Source organism: Lolium perenne, chromosome 1 (genome assembly GCF_019359855.2).
Source record: "Lolium perenne isolate Kyuss_39 chromosome 1, Kyuss_2.0, whole genome shotgun sequence".
Classification (NCBI taxonomy): Eukaryota; Viridiplantae; Streptophyta; class Magnoliopsida; order Poales; family Poaceae; genus Lolium; species Lolium perenne.
Window position 1 is genome coordinate 137,484,711 of NC_067244.2, and position 11,174 is coordinate 137,495,884.

An 11,174-nucleotide genomic window follows, 5' to 3' on the forward strand; every position below is an offset into this window, starting at 1 on the left:
AGTCCAACATTACTTACACACGTCTCGCCTCCGACACCTTCGGTGCAGGAACCTTCGCAGAGAAAAAAGATGAGCAGTTGAAGAAAGAAAAAAATGATAACAATTAAGCCATGCGAAAATTCACCGCAATATTAGCGGGCTCCTTTTTGTCACCTAGCAATTCTGCTAGGAGAAAAAAACAGTCACGAATTACACTGAGCAATCAGGTTCATCTCCGCTTTGATCTCGACCCGGGGTCTGTCTGCAGCGACAAGTGTAAATGCCACGACGAAGCCTTTCCAGAGACTACTACCATTACAGCAAAGCGTAGAGCATTATGAGGTCCGTGTAGCTTAGCAAGTCATATCAGTGGTAGCAGTTGCGAGACATCCTGGATCTTGGAGGAGCCATAACCGTTCTGGATCGCTCCCTCGCTCGCGCATAATTGGCGTTTTCAGCTGTAATCTAACACGCCAATAATCCGGTTTCAAACCTAGAAAGCTGCACGTCAATACTGCATTATGTCCTCACTACCTCGCCGTATACTCCCATCCCATGTGTTGATCCAATTATTATTCGGACCATTATTCATTCCGGTGTAATCTATTGGAACTCCAGGGATGAGGGAGGGTGACCTCATGGCTGCCAGATCTCGTCTGTATTTTTCTGAAGGGTAGGCGTGATGATGCTGGCGAGTGAGTGAGTAAGGTGGGCCGGGATGCCAGTAATAATTTGTGGACGGACGCTTGCTAATGGTGGCAACTTCGCACTTCACACCCCCACCAAATCTCAATTCCCCGCACCCACCTATATATAAGCCAGCTGCGTACATCCACCAAGGCAGAACCCCAAGTCTTCTTCCTCCCTCGGCTCCTCTGCTCATCCTCCTCTGCTTGCTGCTCTCGTCTGCCTGCGCGTGTGTGCAAGGTGCTGAAAGCGAGAGAGGATCGATGGGGGCGCAGAGGTTCAGGTTCTTCTGCTGCGGCTGCGGGGCCAATGCGGCCGCCAGCGACATGGAGATGAATGACGAGGAGGCGGACTGCGCCGGGGCGGTTCCCGAGGGAGGAGGTAAAGGGACCGACGGGACGACGCGGCAGCTTTCGTGGCCGCAGGTGGAGCGGATGACGGGCGGGTTCACCTCCGCCGTGGTGGGCGAGGGCGGCTTCAGCACCGTCTACCTCGCGCGCCTCTCCGGCGGCCTCGCCGCCGTCAAGGTACACCGCAGCAGCGAGCGGCTCCACCGCGTCTTCCGCCAGGAGCTCGACACGCTCCTGCGCGTCCGCCACCCGCACATCGTGCGCCTCCTCGGCTTCTGCGACCAGCAAGGTGCGTGCTTTTTCGCTACCATTTCTCTGGATGCAGGCTCTGCTTCGCGACGCTGTGTGTGCTGATTCAATTGTTTACGGATGCTGCAGACGAGGGCGTGCTGGTGCTGGAGTTCGCGGCGAACGGGAACCTGCACGAGAAGCTGCACGGCGGGGGCAAGTCCGGTGGCGCGCTTCCCTGGGCGCGGCGGGTGACGGCGGCGCTGCAGGTGGCGCAGGCGCTGGAGTACCTGCACGACCAGTGCGAGCCGCAGGTGGTCCACGGCGACGTGAAGGCGGCCAACGTGCTCCTGGACGGCGCCATGTCCGCCAAGCTCTGCGACTTCGGGTCGGCGCGGATGGGGTTCTCGGCGGCGGTGCGGCCGCGGGCGTCGGCGCACACCATGCTGGGGTCCCCGGGGTACGTGGACCCGCACTACATCCGGTCCGGGGTGGTGACCAAGAAGACGGACGTGTACAGCTTCGGGGTGCTGCTGCTGGAGCTGCTCACGGGCGTCGAGGCCTTCTGCCCCGTCGAGGGCCGCCTCCTCACCGCCGTCCTCGCGCCGAGGCTCAAGCAGCCCTGCGACGCGAGGATGCTCGTCGACGAGCGGCTCGGCAGCGCGTACGACGCCGCCGAGGCGTCAGCGGTGGCCGCGCTCGCCGCGTCGTGCGTCGGGCACAACCCCAGCCTCCGCCCGTCCATGGCGGAAGTGGTGCGCACGCTGGAGCAGAACGCGCGCGGGTCCATCCTCGCCGCCGGGAACGGCCACGGGAAGCTGTGACGACTCCCGAGGCGGTCCTCCTCCTAGGCGGTAGATCCGGATTGGCCAGCTGTGAACTTGTGCTGTTGTGATGATGGGTGTGAGCTGCAGCGGGGCACGTGGAGCCTCGCCACTGGGCGAGCGCGTACAAAGCGGTAGTAGGCGCGCATGTCGAAAGCAATCTCGCAAAAACAAAAAAATGGCAGGAAAGGTGCGGTGGAAAAAGGTAGGGCTCGTGTGCGCTGATGGGGAATTTCGATGACGTTATGGTGGTGCCAAAGTGGCAGCGATTTGGGAGTGCGGGAGAAGAAACCACTAGAAATTTGGGGTCGTCGAGGCCGCGATTCTGACGATTTTGTCCATTTTTTTTTCCTTCTTCTGTAAAGTACATTGGGTGTTCATGATGTTCTTCAAGTTTGTTTGTTTGTTCGTTCGTTTCGTTTGTTCCTAGAACTAACTTGTGCTTAGGCTTTTATTACTTGTGTTGGTCCCTAGAAATTGTGTAAATATTTGCGCAAAAACTTCTCGGACTGCATGCATTTCCCTTTCGAAAGCAGTTTGAGTCTGCTGCTGATTTACTGCCATGGTACGGTGAGGTTAGCTCAAGGATCAAATCTGAAACCTAGTCGTCCTTGATGAAGAAAGTCAAGAAGAATAAACAGCGCACTGTGGCCTCTTAATACGACGTTATACCGCTGTCTGTGCAGAGCAGATATTACTGGATTTTTAGATCCTGGCACCCAGAGTACTGTACTACCAGATTCCAAACTGCATTTTGAAACGCGCATATTCGCCTCTTCTTCTGTGCATGAACAACTCAGTCAATTGGACTCCCTGCCCCAGACTGGCCAGCAGAATACTCCACAAATGAGTATACAAATCCATCTTGGTCAAACAAATGTATACTACTACTCCATACCGTATAGTAGTACGATTCTTTAGTCTTTTCAGACACAGCTCATTCTGCTGGGAAAACTCGAAACTCTTTTCAAACAGTTCCCACTCGGTCGACTGAAATTTTCTTCGTGCTTGGAGTTCGAATAGTACAGAAGAGAAGAATTAGCCGACACTTTCGTCAGAAATGCAGAAGAGAGGAGGGTTGCACTTGCAGTCCTAATAATGCAAACCCAAAATCATTAAGCAGCCAGGGTTCTTGACTTTGACAGGGCCCAAGGAAGAAGAAAGAGACGCATGCCCTTGCTTTCAAACTAACCACCCCAATTGGCAATGGCGCGCGCGCACATTGATTGAATAGGCTCCTCTCAATAACTCTGCTGGAGCCAAGACAAGGAAACCAGAGGAGGCGGGGGGAGACGGCGACATGCTCCCCATACGAAAAACGCCGTCGGCTACCCTGTACATGTCGCCGGAACGGGTCGCGTATGGGCCGGCGAGGGAGGCTGCCGGTGCCGCGTCGCCGTCGTGATCGCGCACGCAAGCCCTCCGACGGAATCGGCCTCGCCGTCTCTTTCGGCCGTGCCCGACCGACGCGACGCGCATCCGCCTGATGGGTTAGCCGTTAATGACGCCTCCGCTTAATTAATCCATTGGCTCTAATCATCTACACGTTTCAAAGAAGAAATAAGCTAAGCTCGCCGGCGATGCCTTTCCACGCCTGCAATAGTTTTTGTGTTAATTTTCTTCCAAACTTTCGCGTCACCGTCATTGCAAACGTTGTATTTGAGCGTGGAACGCCTTGTACACCGACACCGTAAGCATCTCGATCATCTATTTATACGTGGTAAGCAACCAAAAAAATGAAAAAATAAGTAAAGTTATCTATAATCGGTTAGAGCAGTACAAATTCAGTTTTGCTCCTCGTAATTGTATCAAGCCAAACTCTCATACGGTTTAGAGTTCCATTATTCATACTCATCGATGGAGCGCCTTGGTATAATTTTACGATTTTGCTATTGCTATGTGTCAGTTAACTGAGATTTTCTTAATCCTAAATCAGTTGCTTAAATTACACTTTTCTGTTAAAAATATGCACTTGCACTTTTCTGCTAGTACGTGCAACTGAACCGAGTTGCACTTTTCTGAGGTGACTGAGACTTAAGAAAATCTCAGTCAACTGATACATAGACACACCCATAATTTTATCTCCTTCTGACCTCTCCGAACTCTTTCCAAATAGGCACCGGCGCACCCATCACAATCCTAGCCTAACTACGGCGCCGCCGGCCCCCTACGCTGGTTACAATCCTAGCCTCACTCCGGCGCCGCCGGCCCCCTACGCTGGTTTGGAGCACGAATCAAGGTCACGCAGACCTTTCATCCCGATCTTTTTTTAGATAATGAACGCTTTATTACTTGAGAAAGTCAATTACACCTAACCTCTGCATAGCTAAGATGCGCACAGCCGCTCAAAAATTCTCAAAAGTCTGTAGTAATAATAAAAAGGCGAATTACATAGCAAACGTGAGCAACTGTAAGCCGCCTAAGATGAAGACGGAGGCTCAACCCGTAGATTATGCTGCCACCCATGTAGGGAAAAATTATCCCTCGCCGTGTCCTCCAACCGTGTACAAACCTCCATATAGAGGACGCGATTCTCCACCTTTTGCAGTGCAGACCACGAACGGAGAATAGCGGTACATCTGTAGATAACCTGCAAGAGAGAACAATTCTTATCATTAAAAACTTTGTCATTTCTAATCAGTCATAGCGACTATATAATGGCAAGCGCTCCTACCCTCATAAACATTCTAAATCTGTGATCGATACCATGAAGCCAATTACAAAAGATATTGGCCAGACTAGTCGGGGGATACATATCAGAAGCTACTTGGATGCATGACCATATAGACCTGGCAAAGCCGCATTGGAAGAACAAGTGTTTAATCGTCTCGTTGTGATGATAGAAAACGCACTGCGTACTCCCATGCTAATTGCGTTTCACAAGATTATCTTTGGTAAGGATTACGCCTTGACGCAAATATCAGCTAAAATCTTAATTTTGAGCGGTATTTTCATCTTTCAAATCTTCTTATTTTTATCAACTGGTATTTTCGGTTGGATAATTGCATTGTACAATGAACTTATAGAGAACTTTCATTGGAATGTAAGTTCCAACGAAATTCATCATGCCTTTCGGACAACTGAATGGACTCCAAACGTAGAAGTAAGTCATTCCATGCAAAAAGCCTCGGACCGATTAAATCTCGTCTAAACGTCACTGTCGGAGGTGAGGTTGCCACTACAAATGCAGTGGTATCACTTTTGCGACGAACAATGCTGTATAACGCTGGATATTGTTTAGAGAGAGAGATATTCCCTAGTCATGTATCCTCCCAGAACCGTATCTGCGAACCATCCTTGATATTGAAAGTACCATATCTGAAGAATTTTTTTTGTTGCCATTAGGCTAGTCTAAAAATGCGAGTCACCCGGTTTCCAAAGGATCTGGGATAAAGCTTTCTCGTCGATGTACTTTCTTTTAACCATGGTCTGCCATACGCCATGTTCGGTTAGAAGCTTATGAAGCCACTTACCTAACAAGGCCGAGTTCTTGACCTCAAGGTCATGAACCCCTAGCCCACCCATATATCTAGGTTGGCATACAATAGACCATTTGACTAGTCGATTTTTTTTTCACTATCCACTTATAAAAAAAAAATCTTGATCTATAATAGTCGGGTTTGTGTAACACACCTTTTGGCAAGATGAAGAAGGATATCATATACTGCACCATATTAGTGAGTACGGCATTAATGAGAACCAGTCTTCCTACGAGGGATAGCATTTTACCTTTTCAGCTACTAAGTCTCTTCTGAAGTCCTTCCTCGACTAGTTTCCACTCAGCCATATTTAATGTCCGATAGTGAATCGGGATGCCCACATAGTTGATAGGAAACTGGCCTTGCCCACGGCCAAACAATTTTGAATATTCGGCGACTGAGTCATGGGCCTCGCCAAAGCAGAACAATTCACTTTTATGGAAATTTATTTTGAGTCCCGATAAATGCTCAAAAGCTGCCAATATTAGCTTTAAATTTCGAGCTTTATCGAGATCATGTTCCATAAATAAAATTGTATCATCGGCGTATTGAAGAATTGATAAACCCCCATCAACAAGATGTGGGATCACTCCTTCAATTTGGCCATCAGATTTAGCTCGTTCGATCAATATAGCGAGCATATCAGACACATTATTGAGCTCCTTCCATTTGGCGCATCCCGATCCTACGGCGGCTCTTTTCGTAGTGGTGCGTCCTCCTCGTGGTACCCCGACTTGTCAGTGCCGCAACAATACCATGACTTGTGCAAGCATGTATGCGAGGCGTGGGTGGTGAAAATCACCAATCGGAACACCCACAAAAGGATACGGATATGGATCAACACCTTCCATTTGGCGGCGCAAATGGCGAAGGTGCATGACATCGAGTCGGTGCACCTCTATGGCTCGGACACGATGCTAAATTTCGAGCTCGGTAGCCCTGCTTAGCCGAACGATGTTGTAGTGGACCGCCGCGAGGCGGAGCGAGCCAACAGACTACATGTTGATGCTCTGCTCCAAATACCTAGAGCGCCAAGCCTTCGAGCACTATAAGACAAGGAAGAGTGACAAAGGTATTCAGGTTAGATGTAGGGTGATGTAGTTTTTTTGGCGAAGTTACAATATATTATCCGAAACCAGCCTTTACAGAAACATCCTTACAAGCAAAAGAAATAAAATGTAAGTCCTTAAAGATATCAGCACCACCTTACTTTTGCATCCCTCGACGGCGCGCCGTGAGCAAAGCTCGTTGCTGCCCCTGGCCTCTAGCGTAGCACAGTTCGTGCCTTAAGAAATCTTGAAAAAAAAACCCAAGCGCTCGTATAAGGAGCGGCGGAGAAATATATAACTCTGCGACCATGATCTCGAAAGATAGCCATCCTGGAGAAGCTAGTACTAAATGGATAATGTAATTAATCTTAGTAGTTTATTCAAGTTCAAGAGATTTGTAGTAATTTGAGTCATATTTGTATGAGTTTGCTTTTATTGGTTTGAATTTGAGTTTAAGGAGTTACAGCTGTTTTTTTTATAGAGTAGCAAATATACTCATCTAAATGACAGGGCCGGAAACCCAAACGACGAACAGAACGCATGGTAAGCCTGGTTTATTTGCTCTAGGAAGAGCAGCAATAGTAGATATGTTTGCGACAACGAGAAAAACGATTTGAAACAAACAAAAAGGGGAACACTAGTGGGCGTCCTCCTCCTCGCAGTGCTTGGTGTACTTGGCCGAGTCGAGCAGCGCGTCCAGCTCCGTCGGGCTGCTCGGCTTCACCTTGATCATCCACCCGTCCTCGTACGGGCTCGAGTTGATCTGCAAATTGATCACAGCGCCATTGCAAATCCGTTCGTTAGGATCACGTAATACACAAGCTGTGTAAGAATTGGTTTTGCAGTGCAGGAAGGAACGCGTACCAGGCCGGGAGTCTCGGACAGCTTAGCATTGACCTCGACGACCTCGCCGGAGATGGGCGAGTTCACGTCGCTGGTGGCCTTCACACTCTCCACGTTCCCGAAGGCGCCGCCTTGGCTCACCTTCGTGCCGGCCTCCGGCAGCTCCACGAACACCACCTCCCCGAGATGACCCTGCACCCACCAAGTTGGTCAAACACTTGTTTATTAGTTAGAGCCTGCAAGCATAAAACTATACTAACAAACTGTATTATGCATGCTCCATGGTCATGGTGTGGTGTGACTATTATTCAGTTGTTATTAGAGTCTGAAAAGGAAGTCTCCATAATATATTTGGGCTCGTATTATGCAACCAAGTGTATTACTCTGGCAATTGCAAGCTTGCTCTCAGAAGTCAAAAGATCATCATTATTATTGACAGAGAATTGGTACATCATGAAAAGCATGTGAGTGTTGTTGTTGCTTCACCTGGGCATGGTCACTGATGCCAATTGTGGCCACGGCGCCATCGTTCTTGACCCACTCATGGGAGGAAGTGTACTTCAAGCCATCCAGAACTGCAACACGCATCATAGCAATTCAAACATGGATGTGTCTTGATTTACACTTCTACAGGGAGGGAATGCTTGTACACCATGTGCACTCTAGTTGAGAGCTGAAACTATTTTTGCAGAACAAGTGGCCTTATTTCTAATACAGAGATTCCATCAACTACAAATGTATTCCTCTTTCTATTCATAGTAAAGAATTTTATTTTCACCTTTCCTTTTTCCGGTATATGATAGTGAAAGTAACTACAATCACCAGTCCCAAAGGAAATAAAATACAGATAGAAATCCACAATGTCTTTGAGTGGAAAGAGTCGGTCTACACATAATGCAAAAGAGCTAGAACATTGCAGACTACATGTACTCTCTACCAAAAAGCCATCAAGAAGTGCAACACGCATCATAACTATTCAAACATGACCATGGTTTCATTTACTTTTTTTACAGGACTGCAAGTACATCATATGCACTGTAATTGATAGCTGAAACTATTTTTAGAGAACAAGTTTACTTTGTTCTAATATATGCATTCCATTATCTGAAAACGTATACCCGTTTCTATTTTTAGAGAGGAATTTTATTTTAACCTTCCCATTTTCCGGTATATGATAGTGAATGTGACAACAAGGACCAGTGCTGAAGGAAATATAATACAGAAAGAAATCCACAATGTCTGAAGTGGAAAGAGTTGGTTTACAAATAATGCAAAAGAGCAAGAACATTGCAGACTACATGTGCTCTCTACCAAAAAGGAGAAGTATCCTATCTTGCAGAATTCTACTTTAGTGCTCTAGCAAAGTATAGAGAAAACTGTACCAGTGGAGAAGTATCTGGAGATAGAATAGGCAGGGGCAGCAGCCCTGGCTCCACTGCTTGAGATCTTGAGGGCATTGGCAGCTGAGCTCGCCCACAGCCTCAGAGCCATTGTAGCTTGATTAGCTGTTGCAACCTTGTGACAAAAGCAACAAGGTGTATATGTGTTCTTTGCCCTCTCCTTGTAGGGGATAGTGGCTCAGTGGTAGTAGTGGTGGGAGGATAGGGAAAAGGGAATTGTTTGGTTCAGGAAGAGAGGGGAAATAAAGGGGTGTGCAGGGATAGGATTTGTATGGCTGCTGGGTGCTCCTAGCCTCATCCTTGGTTAAGACCAGAGCCATTAATCCTTCTCTGCTTGATCCAAACTCGATTGATTAACGTTAGACAAATGTGAGATCAGAAGATTGTCCCTCTGTCGGTACTAGCAGTGATAAGAGAGACTAGTACAAGTCCTGCTGTCAACAGCCATAGTAATAGTCCTTAGTCCTGGCAGTAATTGTCCTTCGTCCTGAAACGGAGTATCGATGTAGGCAGATATCGGTCAATTTTAATTTACCGTGCCCTTATCGCGTGGCATATCTGTTTTCCGATTGTACATATAAGTATATAGACATAGTGTATTTAATTCTTACGAAATTTGCAAAATGCAAGATACCACCAAAGCAAATCAGCTCAGATCAAATGGAGTGAAAGATATCAAATCCGGAATATGTGCAAGCTATTTGCTCATACTTAACCCTGTACAGGACCTCCATCTCTGAATAGAGAGGAACTCGATCACGAGTTCATGACAGCCTTGTGCTTCTTGCCCCGCTCCACCAACATATGAAGATTTATGTGTGGGCCTGGATACAAAATTATGTGTGGGAGCAGTTGAGACAGTTGGAGAGAGCTAGAGTAGATCAGGATATGGACATATGAGGGCGTGACAACTCACGAGCATTCCCTTGTTTGGAAAAATGAGGAGAGGGGAGAAAGACCTCGAGTTGTCTGGCTGGAATGTTTGTTCGGATCAATGATTTGAAACCAGCGGCAGTGCTCATCCAGTTGGATTTATTTTGGTGTGATGTGCTTATTTATTTCACTAAAGCTGTCTTGCCAACAAAAACTTGCGACTCATGCTATTTCTGAATAATATTTTCTATTTCATAGGAGATCTTAGTCCCTTATTTATATTTCTAGCATTAACTGGTCTGAAATTAGGTGTAGCTATGTCACAAGGTCATGTTTCCACGGTCTCAATTTGCATTTACTTGAATGATGCTATAAATCTCCATTAAAATGAGTCATTTCATAATTGAATAAAAACAAGGAGCCGAAGATTCTAGGTCGAATGTGTGTTGTTACCCTGCAGTTCGTGAAGCAGGGATTTAATATTTAAAGAAAGAGTCTATTTGGGCACTAAACTGATTTTAGATCTGCCACAAGTCATTTTTTCTTCTGACAAATGGACATCTGACTGTTTTCTCCTACACCAAAAGGCAGTTTATTTCTTCTATCAATACCAACACAACATGTTGTTTTCCCGCCCCTGGTTGCTTAATCCAAATGAGAAAAAAAAAATCGATTGAGCGAAAAACTGCACCAGGTTTTTTTTTTTGGATTTTATGTTTGAATAAAGCGGGCATGCTTGGACATACAAAAAACAACTATAACCCAGCCAAAACCTTATACATTTTGACACAGGTTGAAACTACATTTTGAATCCCCCTCCGTTAGGAATTTACATTGTATGTACATGTAATCTACGTGTATATGCTGTCTATTGTTTACAATGTTAATACATATAAGTTATGTTGTTTGTGGGCTAATGATATACTAATTTACATGCAGGGATGATGTGTATGTGTGTCTTAACTAGATAATTGAGCAATTTACATGTATCAACCAGTGTATATAGATGTTTAGTACACCTCCGTTCCAATGAATAAGGCGTATTTAAAAAAATCAAGTTAAGTAAACAAGAAGTCAACCTTTAGAAGAAACCATTAACCAGTGTATATAAATGTTTAGTACCCCTCCGTTCCAATGAATAAACCTTATTCATATGAACGGAGGTAGTACCTTGTAATTTACTATGCTAGAATGCATGTCTCTACATGTACAAATATCCATACATGCACCGAGTCTAGCGATAGCACGGGAGGAACCAAATGTTTGTAGGTCCGTGATAAACAATGTACCGAGTCGTCTAGCGTGTGACCGGACACACGCGCATTCTCGACGCATCGAACCGCTAGTGAAAGAAGACAACACAAACTACGATTTTTCGAAATAAGGCAAAATATTTGTCATTTTAACTAATTAATTGGAAATGTTGAAAGTTTGAGAAAGCACCAATATACTGACATCAGGT

General features: G+C 46.4%; 2 protein-coding genes across 2 annotated transcripts; one reads left to right on the forward strand and one right to left on the reverse strand.

The window, feature by feature from the left end:
• The first annotated feature begins 807 nt into the window (after positions 1 to 807).
• Positions 808 to 2,484, forward strand: LOC127305763 (salt tolerance receptor-like cytoplasmic kinase 1). Its single transcript, XM_051336294.1, has 2 exons — positions 808 to 1,305; positions 1,395 to 2,484. The coding sequence occupies exons 1-2, from the start codon at positions 930 to 932 to the stop codon at positions 2,066 to 2,068; spliced, it is 1,050 nt and encodes a 349-aa protein (XP_051192254.1). The 5' UTR covers positions 808 to 929; the 3' UTR covers positions 2,069 to 2,484.
• A 4,642-nt stretch (positions 2,485 to 7,126) lies between these two features.
• On the reverse strand, positions 7,127 to 9,053 carry LOC127305771 (glycine cleavage system H protein, mitochondrial). The gene is made up of 4 exons (XM_051336303.2): positions 8,822 to 9,053; positions 7,926 to 8,014; positions 7,461 to 7,631; positions 7,127 to 7,359 (listed from the first exon to the last, which is right to left on the reverse strand). The coding sequence occupies exons 1-4, from the start codon at positions 8,928 to 8,930 to the stop codon at positions 7,234 to 7,236; spliced, it is 495 nt and encodes a 164-aa protein (XP_051192263.1). The 5' UTR covers positions 8,931 to 9,053; the 3' UTR covers positions 7,127 to 7,233.
• Positions 9,054 to 11,174: the final 2,121 nt, after the last annotated feature.